The sequence below is a fragment of the Melanostigma gelatinosum genome (genome assembly GCF_949748355.1).
Source record: "Melanostigma gelatinosum genome assembly, chromosome: 20".
NCBI lineage: Eukaryota > Metazoa > Chordata > Actinopteri > Perciformes > Zoarcidae > Melanostigma > Melanostigma gelatinosum.
In genome coordinates, this window is record NC_136653.1 from 14,165,935 (window position 1) to 14,185,959 (window position 20,025).

General features: G+C 43.9%; 1 protein-coding gene across 1 annotated transcript; it reads left to right on the forward strand.

The window, feature by feature from the left end:
- Positions 1–697: 697 nt before the first annotated feature.
- Positions 698–16,071, forward strand: zbtb47b (zinc finger and BTB domain containing 47b; the record flags this gene model as incomplete). The annotated part of the gene is made up of 6 exons (XM_079291781.1): positions 698–771; positions 11,296–12,727; positions 14,029–14,176; positions 14,653–14,768; positions 15,319–15,463; positions 15,626–16,071. The coding sequence occupies 6 exons, from the start codon at positions 698–700 to the stop codon at positions 16,069–16,071; spliced, it is 2,361 nt and encodes a 786-aa protein (XP_079147907.1).
- Between the last annotated feature and the right edge of the window lie 3,954 nt (positions 16,072–20,025).

Below are 20,025 nucleotides of genomic sequence, written 5' to 3' on the forward strand. Positions count from 1 at the left end.
ACCTTTATTATGACAGTTTATAGTGTAAACTTTATACTATGCATATGTGATGTAATATGTTATGCTTATATGATGCAAAAATGATGGTTAACCAAATCACCAACTCGGCCCAGGACACCATAAGAGGTTCGTGGGGCCCTGGTATTCCTATTGGGAGTAAATCATTTCAATTAAACATCCGTTTGGAGAATAAAGTCGTTATGACGGGCTGACATTTGGCACAACACAGTGTCCATATGTGGTGAAGTTACAATGACTTCTGCAACATGGGGAAATGAACGAACGTCCTGACCTCCGCATCTCTCTGCACATGTGACGTCACACCGAGCGCACAGTTGAGAGGGAAGCGCACCCAGGTTTTGCGCCATATGGCTTTGCATGTCCTTCCCACAGTTTTCCTTGCTCACGCCAAAAAAAAAAAAGAAAAAAAAGGAAAAAAGCCATCCAAGTAGCCTCCAGTACAAAGAAATGCGCCTGTCTCGCAACTCCACGTTAAACGGTACCGTGTCCCTTTAAAACCGTCTGACAAAAAGCCCATATGATCCCCGAGCTCCAATCACCAATTCCTTCTGCAAAAGCAGCCTCTGCATTTTTGTCTGTCTGAACGCTACAGCAGCACGGTGGGGGTACAACAAAAAAAAGAGATTGAGGATAAGGCAGAAAGCTGAAGAAATGTGATAATTCAACGGTCATTTTCATGGCGGAGGGGAAACTGGTGCGGAAGGAGTTATTCTGGGACTCCTTTGAGCCTCGAAACGCTGGATCAAAATGGTAGGCTACAGAGGAGAGCGCTGCATTTTTTTTTTGTTTATTTTTTGTGTGTGTGTGTGTGTGTCCCTCTTTGATCTCTTGCAAATTTCAGCTACTTAGCAGGCCGATCAAACTTGCCACACTTCGTGCCTCGTTGTGTGTTCGCACCGCCGGGGCTGTCACACCGTGTATCTTTTGCGCTTTCTGTCCCGAAGTTTGCAACTTGCCGACACGGCACAACTTGGACATCGAAGCTGCCGAAAGAATGCGATGGCTACAATAGCTACATTGATGCAGAGAAGGAGTTAAATTCTTTCATATCGGGGCAAAAAAAAAAGAGAAAAGGGTGCTCAGGTCGTGACTGGTGCAAATGTAGACACCGCGTGCAGGGAAACTCCTCTCCTGCAAACAGCCGGTGCAGGACAAGTTTGCTAGGCTTTGACATCCATGCATCCTCGGTGTTGTCCAAGAGAGGAGTGGATGTCACTCTTCATGTCTTAATAACTTCACTCTGTTGCGGGTGACACTCGGGTAAAGGTGAATAATATCCATGGAAGTGTCTAAATCATAGCGTCTGTTTTATTGTATCACGTTTTAGTTCTATGGTGTGTTTTGTCTGCTGCATGAGCTCCGCTTCTTTTTCTTCACTTTTACAGGATATCTGTTGTCATTTGCGGCCGGACTCCATGATTACTTGTTTTTGTTTATTTCCCCTCGCATTAGATGAAGATGCCTCTGCACAGACAGGCTGGCAGAGCTCGCAGATAGCGAGGCAGACAGTCCGCTCTGTCTCCGGGGTCACATTAGGATGCCTCATTAGGAAAGCATGTGGAGCTTGATGCAGTGGTGGAGTAATCCCAGCGCGCGTTCACATCTGGAGGCTTGGGTTAATATCTGGGTCAGGTCAGTGGGGTTAGCCCTGCTTGTTGGGTGGCTTCTGGTGGGAGAGAGAGGTTTTGGTATGTTTTTCTTCTATTTAGTGTTTTTTTTTTTTTTTGTGCGTGCATGAGAGTATAAACTGTGACAGTCAAAGTGTGTTGGGTGAATGGCAATGCGCCGGTGATCAGAGATATTGTGTCTTTTGACTGTTTTGGTAAACATGCCCCAGATAATTTCCGCAATTACTTTGTTGACATCAAAAGCGGATTAGTCTCCTGCTAATTGTGTTGTTATCAATAGCTTCATACCCATAAATTCCCTTATTACTGAACAGGCCTACAGTATTAATAACTGTTATTATTATTATTATTATTATTATTATTATTATTATTATTGTTATTACAGAGGCCAAGGGGTCAGGTGGGCCTTGGACCAGACAGTCTGTATGAAGTGACTTCACATTTGTTGTTGGAAAGTCAATAAATCAACAACAAAGATAAAGACAAAACGAGTAAAAAAAGAATAGAGATGAAAGTACAAAGTGATGCAAAACGACTACAAAGAGACACGAAACACGTTTGTGAACAGCGTGACCGATGTGGTAGCGTTGTTTGTAGTCGTTTTGTCTCGTTCAGTCTGTGGGTGTTTCTCTATGTAGGAGGGTCTTGGTGCCCAGAGGCCCATTGTCTCATAATCCCTCCATTCTCGTATCCAAATGATTGTTTTGTTTTTCTCCTAAATTGGTGGATTTGTGAATATATAAATCTGTGTCACTTCCATGCACACTTTCGATAATTTACGCTGCACCATCCCACCCTGTTTAGGCTGGTGCGGCCCCCCCGAGTAGCTCCTTCTGCATCCTCTCAGGGTGCTGTGAGTTTTACGTAACTGCCTATTCAGGGCATTCCTGCCCACCCTTGACTTTGAAGCGTCACTGCCTCTGGGTGCTGAGCAAGGAAACTGTCTTTCGTCCTTGGGACAAGTGCGGCAATTCCTGAGCCCCGGCAACAAACTCCAGCAGACATCCTCGGGCCCCCCCCCCCCCCCCCCCCCACTGTAGGTGCTGCTAATTTATGCCCCTGAGATATTAAGAAACGGTGGACACGGCTGCAGAGAGCGAGGTCAAAGTCACTGAGTTTATGTAAGCTTTCCTTTGTTCTTGTTGGTTAAGGCACAAGTAATTATAGGGGTTGAGTTTACTCTTTGTATAATTCCACATTTTCATTGTTTCCCAGCAGCTGGCATCTGTGTCTTTTCATTTAGGAAACTAATTTAACTCCCTGTGGCACTTTTTTTTTTAAAGAAATAACTTTGAACCCCGTTATCATAGAGGCTAACCAGCTTGTTCTTCTTGGTACAACTTGATATGAGGATTTCGATTGGCCTTTCATCGTCAGGCGTTTTCAAGATGTTGGGAGAGTTTTCTGTTTAAAGTGTTCTGATGGCTTTTAGCTGAATTCAGGCCAGAGAGAGACTTAGGAGGAGCTTTAAAGCAGATGGGAATGAGTTTTCATGCTGTTTTCAGAGAATTGCCAAGCCAGGAAAGAAGGGATGTTTGATCTGATAGTCGTCATAAATATTTGTTTGACGTTTAGTTTGTGCACACAGATTCTTTCTCTGCAGGAGGTTTAGAGATGCACAAATGTTAGGAAAATATGTGGACGGATCAGTTTGAAAAGTATACTCATTTTCCATCACAATATTTAGAAATAACTAAAACTAATCAGTTATTTAAACCTTTTGTAAATGTAGTTTCACATTTTGTGAAATTCACCTCTTGTACTTCTTGCAGAAAGTTGGATAAGAAGATCGGTATCCTGCCACTCTACTAAATTTAAAGCTACAGCTGGTTAGCTTAGCATAAAGACAGGCAACATGGGGAAACGGCTAGCCTGGCTTAGTTTGAAGGGAACAAAATATGCATACCAACATCTCTAAAGCTCACTAATGTGTATTAAATCCATAAAAAACCCAAACTATTTGCTGTTTTGTGTAAGTTATATGTCGGACGAAGTTACTGCTCCCAGCCAAGAAGTAGTCTGGCACATCACCGCGGTAAACCAGCGTGTGCACGTGCTGTTTTGTGGCTTTTGTTAATGTTTCCAGTCTTTGTGCTAAGCTAAGCTAATGGTCGGCGGCTGTAGCTCCATATTCAATGTGCCGCTATGATGAGAGTGGCGGTATCGATCGTCTTGTCCAACTCGCCAATGGGGAAACACAAATACATTCCCGAAAATGTCGGAACTATATTCCTTTAAGCTCACATTCACCGTTTCTCTGTCGTCCATTGATTGGTTGCGGCTATAGAAAGCCGATGCTCCTCCAAGTCTTTTTCCTCTCCGTCCTCTCTGACCTTCTCATCAAACATCATCTGTGCACGTACACACACACACACCAGAGAGATTCCTCTGATAAGGGGCTCTTGTGTTAGCCTCTTCTCTCTGTGTGTCATGCTATAAAAGGGGTAATGAAGATATCACAGTTTCATCCCGTGTAATTGCCCTCGGGTATGTCTGCACCTGCTCGCTGCTACACATCACAAATGATCTTTTGTCTCGAGAAGATCACTTCAAAGGTGCATCTTTCGCCCTTTGTGCCGTACATTTGGATAAATCAGAATTTCTGATCTTTTTTTCCCCCCCTCTTGATATTTTACAAAATAGAAGTATCTTGTTTGTACAGCCCTCCACACTTTGTTGTGCCACAGGTATTTGCCGTCACATCTCTGTGTTTGCTGATGAATGCGTGCACAGCAGGCGAGTGTGTGTGTGTGTGTGCGTGTGTGCGCCCGGCGTTGTGCACACGCGTGTGCATGCGGCGCTGGCTTGGGAACAGTGTGTTATGACTCCAGCGGCGCGGTGGTGTGTGAAGCGTTTTAACGTGTGTGTGAGTAGGAGATGCCAGCACCACGGGCCGCTCTCTTGGCCAGGCTTCCTGACTCAGCGCTTCCTCTCCCAGCTCATCGGCCCCAGACACAAACTTCCTGGCAGAGCTTCAGTGTGGATGCTCCAACCTCATCACTGACCCCCACCCCCCTTACACCCGCCTCCAGTAACTCCTTTTGATAATCCCAACTGCTCGTCAAGAGTCATCCCAACTCCAGACGACCGCCGATTGATGTCTCCTTTTTCCCATCCCTGCTGATTGGCCAACAAGCACTGTCGCCAGCTTTACCAAACTGATAAAAAAACGCACTGTTGTCCGGCATGTTCAAAGGACAAACCGGGGGAAAGCATGCATGCTGAGGCAATCCTGCTCACGCTGTCAAATGTTAATGTACTGTACGTCGCTAAGATGCTGCTCCTGCTGTTCTCATCCTCATTTTTGTTTGTGCATCCCAATTTCATGCTCGGGTAAACGCGTATCAGTTGTAGATTGACTTGTCACCTGTGGTTGCATTAACATATAGATGGAAATGTGCTTAAATGTAAAGGCGAACGCTGGTGGAGCGCTCCATCTGGGCACGACTGGGGCAAGTCCACGCTGCTGGATTAGGACGGGGGGGAAGACCACAGTGTGGAGCGGAGATTGGATGTCTGGGATTAGAGCAGCGCTAATGCTGATAATATTGTCTTTATTAATTGCAGCCGGCAGTGAATGCTGTGGTTAAGAAAGTTAAATGTTTTAATGGGCTGAGGGGAATAAAATAATTAGCTGAAGTGGTGGAAAGAGAGAAGTGAAAAAACTAGCGGCTCATTTTAAAGTCATTTAGGATTTGCCTTTTTGTTACATCTGAAATTGTGCTGCTGTACATTTTACCTGAAATCTTCAATATTTTTACAACAATGGATTGAATAATCAGATAATTATCACCAGACTCTGCTGCTCCCCTCATCTCCACTGAGGCCTGTAGCATCTTTTAGCGAACTGTTTCAATTATACAGCCCGCACCTTTACTGTTTTGGTTGACTTCCACTGCTCTCATCGTTTTATTTTCAGCAAAAATAATTCTTTAATTTCCGAGAGTCTCTCGCAGTACAGAGTTTGGGTAATCTGAGGGTTGATTTTTCAACGAATCTGCATCAGCGTGCACCACTAATTGACTGATTTATATAATCCCTTAACCATGAGGTGTAACTATCCGTTTTAGTACGATTATCAGATAAAAAGTGTCATCCCGATGAGTATTAAACTCCACTTTAATGTGACCGTGTAGTGTTTGACCTCAGCAGTGAACACGCTGCCGACCGCTGCTGTTGCTCCCCCCTTTAGTCATTGAACATTGATTTTTATTGGATTTTTTTTTTTTTATCATAGGCGTGTAACGATCGCCGCAGGGCTTGTTAAAAAGTGAGACCGTGCCTCTTGTGATATCACCAGTCTGGCTTACCTCGGAGCAACATGTTTTGATAACGTGAGTCCGGGCACATTTAGATCCTCTCTTTGCATGCATCAGCAGCGTCCTCGCACACACGGCAGATTTCTTTATTTCCTGTTTACTTGACGTGCGCACAAATGCACGATTGCGATGCAGGTATACGCTTTGCGCGGGCGGTCGGGGGTTGCAGACGTGTGGGTGGGTGAGCTCGTGCATCTGCTACTGTATGTGCTTGTTCTACCTCAAGGTCAGTGCTGGGTCTCTGTGCTGATTGGATTCAGAGAGCAGAGCAGAGGAGTGCAGACTGCAGACAGAGGAGAAATCTTCCACTAGACGCATGGATGGATTATGGGCAGTGCAGACATATAAAAGTTTCCCCCCCCCCCCTCTTACACAGGAGCAAGACAGCCAGAGTAAAAAACTTTGGTTTGTGCATCTTTGCACGTCACTTAGTCTGTTTTCTCTTTGTGGTTGTTTTGCATCTTTTTGGAGTCATTTTGCGTCTCTTTGTGATGGTTTCTACTTCTCTTTGTCGCTGTTGTGCATCTCTTGTGGCTTGTCGGCAGCAGGGAAGGTCTGCAGAGCACACAGAGGACACGGTGTCGGTCATTACCCAGATGACTTTTTAATGGCTGTCTGATTGGACTCCGCCAGAAATGACATGCCCTTGCCTCGTTCTGCGTGGTCGTGTTTACTCGTGACCCGGTCCATATCCCGCCACGCAAAAGCACGTTGACGCTACTCTGAGGCCAAAACTCGCTGTTGTTAACTGGGCGATCTCTCTCTGTGGAGAGTCCGTGTTCGAGCCTGTCATGCTTCGCTCTCGTCTGCGCCGGTGATGACTCGGGGATCTGTGTGTGTGTGTGTTCTGCTCTCCTACCATGGCCGTGCCAGTGAGGGAGATGAGGCCTGACACGGCGCCCACTCTCCTTCCTCCGGGTGTCAGTCACGTCGAAGCCCTGCGCCCGAGCCCCTCAGCAGGACGCCTCGCTGCGGAGAGAGCTGCTGAGTGTGCTCTTTACTGTAGGTTGAAGGGCTCCGTGGGTGGCAGTGGCAGAGCCCGCGACCCCCCCCCCTCTGCTCATAAATCTGCCGTCTTACATGGCGGGTTGCAAAATAGTAGCAGAATAGGAGCATTTTAGGGAAATGTTAGCTTTATTTGAACTCAAGAGAAACATTGAAAGGAATGAACACTTTTGCCAAGGCTGCTGTTACAGGTGGCCTCTCAGTCAACTACATTACAGTGAACAGATTTTTTTTAAATGGCAGCTCTGCGGAGGGCACAGCACAGCCCCGGTGACGGAGATGTAAACTTTATAGAGCAGTAAATCCACATGGGCCGTCTAGTGCAAAGGTGTGGGAGGAAAAGGCCATTCTCACCAGTAAAGTCAAATTGGAAAGAGGGATTTCATTGTTGGACTCGGCTCTGTCTGGCTGAGGTCCATGAGTCTGAGCCTCTGCCAAGTGCATACCAGCGACCCTGACATGGCTGAGCTGGCTGACGATTCACCAACTATACTTTTCTATCACAAGCTTTGAACTACACGTCGACTGTGAGCTTGACATGCACCTCTGACTCTGACCGTCACTGAATACAGCTAAAGCAACAGCTATTCAACAGCAATAATTAGCCAAAAGTTTTCTTTTTTCATTACTTGAATGAAGCAGCCTCCTCTTGAGCCAAGCAGTAATCCTTCATCACAGCTTCATCAAAACTGGATTAGTGGTAAAGTAGTTTGAAACTTTTAATTAAAAGTTTTGCCAACAGGCTGATCAGGGATGTGTGTTTTTTTTATTATTTTTTTTATTTTTTAGATGCCTTAATTATCTTCCCAAAAAGCTTGGCAAATGATGTCTGACACCATTAGAGCAGTTAAACAATGGATGGCTAGATTTGGCTGGCGTCGGTTGTGACCTTTCCGAGTAATTGTGGCGATCACTTGGAGCGCATTCATCCGCCCAATTAGTATGATTTTTGAATCTGAAAAAACAAGCAATGAAGAAGCACGCATTTGATCAGTGAATAATATCTGCTGTTGAAGACCATGTTCAACTAAATAGACCTTGTGGTGAGATCGTTTTCTCAGGAAGTCGTCAAACTGTTCAGGTAGTGTATTGAAGACTATTTTATGGCATAAATACTGTTTTTCATGTTTACTTATTTACTAGCAGAACTGTCATTTTCTATAACATGTAAAGGGCACAGTACATTTCCTGCAGTACATATTGCATAGATTATATATTTAAATTATATTGCTATTGAATGAAAATACATGAACCTTGAGAGTTGCCGCATGCAACAAGATGTCGGAGTACAATGCAAGAGGATCCCCTCACATGTTGTGTTTGCCAGATTAAGTGAGTGTGAAGGGAGCTTTTGATTGAAGCCCATTTAAACGACAGCTCTTGTTTGGTGCGTCAGTAATCCTCCACGCTGCGTGTTTGTCACAGGTCGGGCCAGATATGAATAATGTAGTGGGAGACTGTTTAAAGGTGGCGCTCCGTCTAATGACGGCAAACAAGCTCTCTCCCTGACATTTCCAAGGAAAGGGGATGAGAAGGGGGGGGGGGGGGAGATAATAACAGACAAAGATCGAGGGAGTTGGATGAGGTCTTCAATTGCAAAGTACTCACTTAATTTGTTTGCTACAGCTGCATGGTAGCGACAACTATCAGCTATTGGATTAAATAGTTTTAATGATGAAAATAACGCAATTCAGCAGTATTTGACTGTTTTTGCAGTAGAAATATACGGTGCAGTTTATTGTTTAAAAGGGGCAATCTCTGGATTATGAAATTATAGTTATGCCTTAACTCTGAGCGCTCGATTGAACATAGCAAGCATATCAAAAGGTTTTTCGCAAGCGCATGAATTATGTTTTGTCGTGTTAAATTTCAGTCAATCGAAGAATGAAGTCGATCATTTGTGATTGGCTTTTTCATCTCCAATCGGATTGCTAGTGGGAGAATTGATTACTGGGTAGTGAGGTAGCACTTTCAGAATGGGAAGTAGTTATAATTTAAGTTTGTAAATCAGTCTCCACTCGATTAGCATGCAGTCTCGTTGTTTTGGTAGCTAGCTAATTTCTGCCAGAGAAACATTTGCTAAACTAGTTGCTAATTAGCTAGTTGGCTAACTTCCAAACCCATAATTAGTTCTCACGTGGGCAGTTTACAATGATAGCCGTGTTTCTAGGTGTCAACTGTCACCTAAACTGTAGCTAATTATCATAAAAGCTATCATGAAATCAAAATAGATGTTATATTGTGCTGGTCGTCTCCTATACGGAAGTATGAAATCACCAAGACTGACGCTAAAGCTACATGTCCCAGGCTAAAAGTTAGCATCCTCACAAGACATGGAAATACAGAAGAAGCATTGTTCTTGTATTCTAGGTTGAGACAGATTATTAGCGTAGGCTAATGATAGAAAAGGATTGTTGTTTGCTCAAATGCATTTGTTCTATGCTTGGTAATAATTTCTCCCCAAAAATATTATGTGCATGCAAAAACATTATGTGCCTAAAACGCCCCATTGCAAGCTCAGTATTAGGGCATAAAGACTTGTGCAGACAGTGTTGAAATCATTCGGGAAGTCATTTGGAGTCTTGTTTTATTGGAGTCTTACAGGTGCATATGGCAAGCATCATTATCTTTCATTTCAAATCCCTAAGATCAAATGTTCAGACCCATGAATGATGGCCCAGACATGCAATCCTGAAGAGGTTGAAGAATAAGCATCAAGGGATTAAGGCGATCACACAGTTGTTTTGTTTAAAGTAATGTGAACTAAATCTACAATTTAATGTAACGTTATGAAAATACACCCGTCGTCATACCTTAAAAATATAATTGGTTCCTTTAATTTGACGCTAAGCTAACGATATTATTCATCCTATAGAATTTAATCTTTGACGGCGTTGTCCTATTTGAATCTCAGAAGAAGATGCAGATTATTATCGCTGAAGCCGCGTATCTTCCAGTCTGCAACTTACACTTGATCTGATTATGGCTGCAGTGTTTTGCCCTTGGGCGACGTCTGTAGCCTTGCATGGGGAGAGATAACCCGATCTCCACTCCTCTCTGGCTCAGAGTCCAATTTAGCAGCTCAAAACTATGAATAAATCTAACACTTCCATAATTGAATTCTTCAAACAGGCCAGATTTTGAAGGTTAGGACCAAATACAAATCCATTATCCAGCTTTAACAATGAGACGTCATTTCATTGATCTTAAAGAGAAAATATGTTGGGCAGCGATGTGATTCGTACTAATTTATTACAGAGTTTTTCAATAAATGGCATAATAGTTGCTGTTCTAAAATTATTATTTAATATCTTGCTATTTTCTGTCTTCTTTCTTGTGTGTGTCTTGTCCTGCACATGCGTTATTGTAAACACTGAACAATAAGAGATGTAATTATGGCTCACAGCTATATCATCTCCAGCCAAAACAAGGTTTATATTAGTACTTGGCCTATTCTGCCTTCGAGAGACTCCTAGAATGATAAATTCCATTAATTGTTTGCAGGGTTACTTAGTATTTATTCCGGCATGGTTTCCCTAATTATTTCTCCGAACGTGTTTTGTCTTGTGCATAATTCTCCGTGCCACAGGGACGGTGTAGTGAGTGGGTGTGCTGAGAGAGCCGGCTAATGGGGGGGAGATGGCACTGAATACCAATGCAGACCAGTCAGTCCTTGCAGAGACCAGACAATGTGTTTGTGTTTGCGTTGGCTGTGTGTGTGTGTGTGTGTTTGCGCATTTGTGTTTTTGTGCATGATTGCACATCTCATATGTGTGTGTGTGCGTGTGTGCGTGTGTGTGTGTGCGTGTGTGTGTGTGTGTGTTTGCTGCTCTGTCCCCACTCGCATCCCGTCTGGATCGAAACCCTGCCCTTCCTGTGCTAAAATAAACCCACCTTGGGAAGTTGAGGACCTTGTACAGAGCGCTGAGTGTTACACCTTTTGATTTTTCTCATATCGTATCGTGCAGCGTACATGCAGTCTATGACTGTGTGCAGTGCACTTAACAAACTGAAAATCATGAAGAACACTACTGTATAATAACTACTTTAGGATAATAATTCATGATGGATGTATGCCTCTAGGTTGAGGTCAAATCACAGACTAATGAAAATGTTATGTGATTGAAATATCTATCATGTTATGACAACATACCCATGTTTTTGTGAAATGACAAGAACATTTTGTGATTTAAGAAGACAAAATATATATATATATATATATATATATATATATATATATATATATATATATATATATATATATATATATATATAAATTATAATGGGAAATGTTGAAGCTATTTTCCATCTTAACCTTTCTCTCTGTCTGTCTCCCTCCATCACATTCTCCTCCACCATCTCCAGCTCATAGTGGAGAAGACCACAGACTTCCCCTCTGCAGAGTTCTCCCTGGTGGAGGATGTGGCTCTGCACTTCACCTGTTTGATGGACGGGCTGAACGAGCAGCGCCTCTTCCAGCCTGACCTGTGCGACATCGACATCGTTCTGGTGCGTCAGCACAGCACCTTCCCGGCCCACAAGGGCGTGCTGGCGGCCTACAGCCCTTTCTTCCACTCCCTTTTTGCACAAAGCAAACAGCTGCGCCGGGTGGACCTGTCGCTGGATGCCCTGACCTCGCAGGGCCTGCAGCAGATCCTCAACTTCATTTACACTTCCAAACTGCTGGTGAGCAGCCGCACTGTCCACGACGTGCTCAACGCAGCGGCCCTGCTTCAGATGAGCGACATCGCAGCCTCCTGTCGCGACCTCATCAGCAGCCACTCGCTGAGAACCACCTGCTCAGATATGGCCAGTCAGAAAGGGCTCGGTGGCGGTGACCAGGCTTCTGTAGCGATGCCTTCCAGCCAGCTGTACCCGGAGATCAAACAGGAGTCTGAGCTGGGGAGGTTGTACAAGAGGGACGGCAGCAGCCCGTTCTCTGTGAGAGTGGAGGAGGCGGACAAGACGGCCTCCCAGCAGAAGCAGTATTACCAGAAGGACGCGTCAGGGGGCGGGGCTGGTACAGGTGTGGCCGCTCTGTGCAAAGTCGAGAGCAACGGGGAGGAGTCGAAGACCTCCGACAGCCACGGCTCCTTCAACAGAGACCAGATCATTGTTGAAGTCAACCTCAACAACCAGACCCTCAACGTGTCGAAGGGGCCGGAGACCAAATCAGCAAGCGCCATGGAGGCGGCCGCCATGTTTGGTTGTTGCCACGACAACGAGAGAGATTCAGAAGGGGAGGACGACGAGGCGGAGAACGACCACACGGGCGGAGAAGAAGAGGAGGAGGAGGAGGACGACGGGCTGAAGAGGAGGGACATACTGGGGCTGAGCAGCGAGGAGGAAGATGAGGAGGACGATGAGGAAGAGGAGGAGAACACCTTAAACATTCCAGGCTTGGAGCTGCCGGCCATGATGGATCGAACCCGCCGTGGCACCAGAGCCCATACCATGGCGGGTACCACCGCCTCCATGCGGCAGACACTGGCAGAGGCCAAGCTGGCCAACCAGCGGCTGGGCGGTAGGAGGACGCTGGATGCAGAGGGCCTGGGCCAGAAGCTGAGGCTGGAGGAGAAGCAACATTTCCCATGTAAGAAATGCCCTCGCGTCTTCAACAACCGCTGGTACCTGGAAAAACACATGAACGTCACTCACAACCGCATGCAGATCTGCAACAACTGTGGGAAACGCTTCCTGCTGGAGAGCGAGCTGCTGCTGCACCAGCAGACCGACTGTGAGAAGAGCATCCAGGTAGGATTCAGATTATGACCAAAGACTTCCCTTTCACTTTTTAAGAGTCGTTTATTTCTCCCACCAGTAAGTGGATTTGCTTGGCACCAAGTAAATCCATTTTTTTTTATCTTGAGTTCCACTTTGGTGAATTTGACAAACAAATTATGTATTGTTAAAAGCCAACCGTCTAAACATAACTGACCAGTGAGGGAACAGAGAGCTGGAGAGTCCAAAAAGGAGGAAGTTGTAGCGTATTACCTTTGTTTGAACCTCAAAAGAGGAATGGTTTGTAGACTGTTAAGATATGTTCAAATATACTCTGTCAACGTATTGTCTCATTAGCGACCAAGTTAGATTTTTTTTTTTATTCCTCTTCTGTAAAAGTCTTTATTATAAATCTTAATGATACAATCCTGAAACCAAAATGTTAGGTGGGAGGTAAAGATGGACAAATTTCACGGTGCCACTTTCTGCTGTGACCATGTCTCGCTACAATCTCTGTGACCCTCTGACATGTTGTCATTAGCAGGATGAAAGAAGCTCAGAGTTCATAAAAGTGCTGACACATTCATCTGGGTCACGTTTTACTGTCGCCACGCTTCACGAGCCACAGCAAATAATTTGGACAGCTTCTAATTTACTACTTGCCGGTAGTACTTTACAAATTAAGATTCTGCAACACATACAAAAGGGCTTCTGAATTAGTTGATGACTCAATTAGTTGCATGCCTGCTTATAGAAGCCGATGCCCAGAAACGTCCCAAACGCAGCAAAATGAAAATAAAAGAGAAAATACAAGCAGAGGATCTCTGTAGATACAGACAACACCACCACACACCTTTAGTGGACCAAAAGTGATGATTGAGAAGGATTATTTTCGTATCGGTCTCTACAATGTTTTTTTTGGAAAATCCTGCTCATTCTACCTTTGAGTAAATGGTTTTTGGTTATGGTTGAAGCTCAGCTTTCTCACCGCTTTGAAAGTATCGTTCAGTCAATAATTAGTGCATGTACAGTTACAATCATGCAACCATATAAACACTCGTCATAGACAGTCCACCTGCAGTAATAAAACAGTCTGCTATGTCTCAGTACCTGCACTCTGCAGTGAGCAGCTGGACTCCTGCTGTGGCGTTGAAGATCATTCGCTGCTTTAATCTACTGACTCTAATTGCTTTTTTGGTCCAGCGAACACTCAAGTATCTGTGAGAGCTCACACACTTGTATTATGGTTGTAAAGGCTGTTCCAGATGATATCCAAATAGCTCCAGTAATAACTCGATATTTCCCCCCTCTTCTGCCCCCTCCCCCCCCTTTAGTGTGTAACATGTGGCAAGGCCTTCAAAAAGCTGTGGTCGTTACATGAGCATAACAAGATCGTCCACGGCTACGCCGAGAAGAAGTTCTCCTGCGAGATCTGCGAGAAGAAGTTTTACACCATGGCTCACGTCCGGAAGCACATGGTTGGTGAGTGGCAGTGACATCAGCGGTCCCAGTCCGGTCGCTTTGTTCCCGTTTATTACTTCAGGCTTCCTTTCCCACTGATTGTTGAGCGCGATTTGTTTTGGGTGTTGCTTTCCACTTCCCTTTTTTTGGGAGATAAGCATCTTATTTCCCAGAGAGACTTGCCTGACTCCCTGTCATTATGTGTTTCAGTGGTAGCAGAAGGGTTCGTATGAAGCCCTATTTATCCTTCCTGCTGAATGAGTGACTTGAGAGTTCGATGTGGAAACTTCAGAGGAAATAGATTATTTACCAGATGAGACACATCCATTGTACTTAGCAGCGTATTTAGCCAATGAAAAAGCATCAGTGTTCTTTAAGTGCTATTTTAGGGTAGCAGCTTGCTTATTTGTCCCCCTGCTGCTATTAAGTGGCTCAATAGTGAATACCAGTAACCATTATCTTGTACTGTGTGTGTGTGTGTGTGTGTGTGTCTTTAGCTCATACGAAGGACATGCCGTTCACCTGTGAGACGTGCGGGAAGTCGTTCAAGCGCAGCATGTCCCTGAAGGTTCACTCTCTGCAGCACTCGGGAGAGAAACCCTTCAAGTGTGAGGTTTGAGCTGCTTTTACATTATACGTATTTACGCTGTTCTCCACTTGACTCGCATGAAGAGTTTCACTCCATCTGAGATACCCGACAGTTTAAAACCTGTGATGTCTGAAATGATTGGTGTCTGGGATGTCATTTAATTTAGTCTCTTTATGGCCGTTTCTTGTAAAATACTCATGTTAAAGGCAAGGATTTTGGATCAGGCAGGGATCCAGATGTGTTGATCAAAGAGAAATCATTATCATTAACAAATCATTTACCTATCTTTATACGCATGATTGGTACCACTCATGTCTGCACAGTAAATATAAAGCTACAACCCGGAAAAGTTTAGCTTAGCTTAGCACAAAGACTGGAAACAGGGGGAAACAGCTAGCCTGGCTCAGTCCAAAAGTTAAGTTACCTGCTGCTGGCTGACCGTAGCATCATATTTACGGTACCATGTCAAACTATTCCTCTAAATCAAAGACTTATGAAATCCATCGAGAACTCTTCTTGTGACCGTTTCTGATTTAAGACTTTGTGTAAAAATGTTCACTGTGTGCCGTTTCAGAACTGCAATGAGCGCTTCCAGTACAAATACCAGCTGCGATCCCACATGAGCATCCACATCGGCCACAAGCAGTTCATGTGCCAGTGGTGCGGAAAGGACTTCAACATGAAACAGTACTTCGACGAACACATGAAGACACACACTGGTCAGTCACTTCTTGCACTACTTCGGACACATTTTAAGGTCACATTACAAACAATATGGAGACCCACTGTCCCACCCACTGCACCGCAGCACAACTAGTGGTTAAGAACTGAATGTGTTAAGGCGGCGTATTGTTCAGCTCATCGTGTCCCTCTTTGCGCAGGAGAGAAGCCGTACATCTGTGAGATCTGCGGGAAGAGCTTCACGAGCCGGCCCAACATGAAGCGCCACCGCCGCACCCACACCGGGGAGAAGCCCTACCCCTGCGAGGTGTGCGGCCAGCGCTTCCGCTTCTCCAACATGCTCAAGGCCCACAGGGAGAAATGCTTCCGCGTCAGCAACCCCATGGTCAACGACGGCAACGACCCCCTCGGCCTCCATCAGCCTCTGGCCTCGCCCGCCGCGGACTCTTCCGGCCAGGTACAGCTGGGGGCGGCGCTCCCCACCACGTCTGCGACCACACCCGCTGCTGCCTCTAGTCCACACCACCTCCACGGCAGCCAACTGTCTCTTCCCCTGCTGCACTCCATGGGGGGGCTGCCTCCCACCCCTCATTTACCCCCACCGCCTCCCCTGTTCTCTGCCGGTAGGATGAACTCCAACAACTAACAAACATCCGTAGCATCGAAAGCACTTTTGTTACTATTGTTTTTCTTCGAGCTTTTAAGGGGACTCCTGCAGCCGGAGAGTGATGCGCCTCAGTGACAGTTACACTGAGAGGAAAAACTGACTGAAGGCTAACACACACATACACCTACCACAATAAGAAATAGTTATTTTTGACTCTGTTTAGTACAATAGATAACCTCAGAGTCCAGTAGTACGTGTCGTCACCACGCCTCTCCTCATGAATTTCACAACTCTGTTCTGGTTTCTTTTGGGATTTTCCACCCCTGCACACGTCTCTCCAGAGTCTTGCACAATGCATTGATTGTAGCATCTTTTACAAAGTCTAAGGAAGAGTTTCCTAAATCCTCACTCTACGGGGGTCACAAGTCAAGCGAGAACCACACTACAATGAGAATTATAAAAAAAGAAATGTTTCGATCGTTCTCTGCCAAGGTGTAGCGAGTGGTTCTGATCTGACCCAGCAATAACCAAATGCTGATTTGTCTGAGCATATACATGTATATGGCATTGCCAATAACCAAATCCTGTTAGCTCACCTGCTATAGTTACATAATGTTATACAGCATTTATAATCGATCCTGCACCTTACATTTAACTCTAGTGATATTTAAAATGTACTCCTAATTGTCTCCATTTTTATAATTGTGATGGTGTGTTATTCGTGGCACGTTCAGTCAATGTGTAAGGACGCGAGAGAAGTTGTGATGCGCGGAGAGTCGGCCATGCAATGCAGTGCGTGTGACGCGCGTGTGTGTGTGTGTGTGTGTGTATGTGCGTGAGTCGTGAGATGAGGATCTACGTTCAGCTAAACAATGCTTCCCCCTTGTCAGGAGATAGAGTAATTTGTTGACTCATCTTTTGCTTACATTAAGCGCTCCTCTCCTGTAGTTTCGGCTCTGAGACGATATCGCACTTTTCTGTGACTTGTTAGTAAAAACCTAATGTAATCGGACCTACGGTATATTTGTGGGTCTAAAATCTAATGTTAATGTTAACTTACATTTCCCAACTAAACCTGGTCTTTGTCATTAGTTTGCAGAATACCAGTAGCGTAGGGATAATAATATTCACAAAAAACGGATTACGCAGCTCCGTAAGTGTGCACATTTCATCACGATGTATATGATGAACATTAATGCTTAAAACTCTCAGAGCTCTGACGGTGAGTCATTTTGGCATCACGAAAAAGGGCTTCTTATGATTACAACATTATTATAAATGAGTAAATTCCTTATAAAGGTGATCTGCAGAATCAAATCAAAGTTATGGATGTGCAGTAATACCCCTTAAACATTTGTGACTCTATGTGCACTTTTGACAATTGTTTGTCATAAACCTACTGGAGTAGAAGTGAAAGAATCAAACCCTTGTCAGGAAAAACTTGTTCTCTTAAAGTAGTAAATAGTTTGACATTTTGTAAAATACACGTATTTGCTTACTTGCTGAGAGTTGGATGGGTAGATCGATACCCCTATCATGTCTGTCCGTTCGATGTGAAGCTACAGCTAGCAGCTTAGCTTGTTAGCCAGCACAAAGGCTGGAAACAGAGGAAAGTAGCTAGCTTGATTCTGTCTGGATGTTAAAAACAAGGAAAAAAAAGAAATTCACCTACCAGCACCTAAAACTCAATAATTGACACATTAAATGTTGTTTTATTCTTTGAAAAAAACTAAAACAAAGTGTAAAAACCCATTGTTTTATCAGCTAGCCAGACTTTGCTTCCTGTGAGATCAGAAATTGATGTTTTTACACTTTTCTGTACAGTTTAAACAAAAGTAATTTAACATGTTAATTAGTGAGCTTAAACTGTGATGGTAGATGGATTTTGTTACCTTTGGACAAAGCTTGGCTAGCGTTATCTCCCTGTTTGTTTATTTATTAATGCTAAGCTAACTGGCTACCAGCTGTAGCTTCATGTTTAGCTTACAAATATGGGAGCGGTATCTATCTTCTCAGCTAACTCTGCAAGAAAACTAAAGCAACTTCACAAAATGTCAAAATATTAAGTTTTAAATCTGACATTTCAATCAATTAATTCTCCAAAAAGAGTCTCTTGTGCACTATTGATGCACTCCCACTCACTTTATCTATAGAGAGCCTACTTGTAGTGTTAACCTGTAAATATTGTTAAGATGCGTTTCTTCCTTGTGATTAATTCCTCATGTTTACATTTGGAGTCATTTGAATGTGCCCCCATGTTGCGTCTTGGCTGGTACTTCCGAATGTTGGAATTTGTGGATAAGCTTTTGTAAATGTAATAAGCTGCTCATTGTTTTATTTAAAAGACAAAATGTAATCACCTTCGTGTAGTCTTATGCCTCTTATCTCCCCCCAGTTACATGTATCGTTTAAACTGCCATGGTTAAATGGTTAGGGCCACATCGGATGCTATTTGATAATGGTACTTTTTCTTTTGTTTCTTCATGTGTCAAACACGCGTTTTGTACTTTGATTTGCTGCTTTTGTACAGGGTCCAGTTTGAGACTGCCATTTTAAATGAAAAGTCTAGAGCTGTTAAATTGTTGAATATATATATTCTGGCTTTGATGAATCCAATCTCGCCTTACTGGAGAGGAAGCTCCAGGGTCCGAAATGAGAAACTATTTGCAAAATGTGGGCAGTTTGATGAGGTAGCTGCGAAATTGTTATACCCATCTAAGAATTGATCTGGTCATTGGTAGATGGGGGGGCTTCTGATTGTTGGCAGAGAGCGGACTAAAGCAGTGTCTCACAAACATAAAGACTGTTGCTCTCTTGTGGTAGCTTAGTAAACTGCACTCTGTTAGCTACACAAAAGAAAGCGAAAAGCCCCCCTTAAGAGTACATTATCATGCACAGTGTATCTCTATTTATCCCTGGAGACACTCCTAGTACTTTTGGATCATTAGAACGGCTCAAATGTAACGTTACTTATCAAGTATTCATCACCGTTTTCAGAAGCACTAGCCCAAGAGACCATACTGAGATACTGTGGTTATAGTTTTGTGCATTCGCCTTATAATCTGAGGGATTTGAATGTTTCTATGTTATGGATGATGATCGTGGCTGATGGTAAAAGAGGAGGGATAGTAGTGAATACTACTGATTTATGCACTTTGAATTTGATCGCCACACTAGCCCATAACGGGGAGCATGTTTGCAGATACAAGGTGAGCAATAGATTGCAGAGTTGTCATGAAAAAAACATTTCCACACAGCCGGCTGAATCCAAACGCATAAACGCTTAAACGTACCGTGTGGATATTGACGCTCTTAAATGATTAACGAACTACAGTCAATTATTGTATTATTTGTTCAAATTCAGAGCAGAGTTTGTGGTTAGTAAGTTGGAAAAGTGGCAGAGGAGTCAGTTATGGTTCACCCTGCTCCCTATACTGGTGTTTCAGTCTTCCTGTATGACACTAAAGACGCTCTTTTAACAGTAATTTGTGACTATCCCTGATGATGCATACAGTACAACAATGGCTGTTTCTGATTGGCTTGTTCCCCAATCACAACCCAAATTAAGAGAAATTAGTTTTAGCTCTTACCAGTTTGCTCCTGTTGAAGGGGCTTTTATATGTGACGTTATATTTCATGCAAGGAGAAAATGTAAAGGAAGTTGTCTGTTGCCAATTGAGTAATGAGATCTATTATTGCGAGCACTTTATATTACAGTTCAGCTAGTGTGGTTTGAAGGCTGATGCAGTAGCAGTTATATTAATCAAAATATGCTGATGGCAGGTGTGCTTTTTTATGTTTCCATGGCATAAGATTATAGGAAATTTCAAAAATGCAATTCCTGCCAGAAATGTTGCCTTGACCAGTGTTAAGTCCTCTGAATTAATGTTTTATTTAGACCAAAGGGATGTGGAAAATTAAGCAAAAAGAAATCCTACTATATCGAAATATTATATTAGAATCTACACAAGTTATGTTCTGCGAAACCAGTAT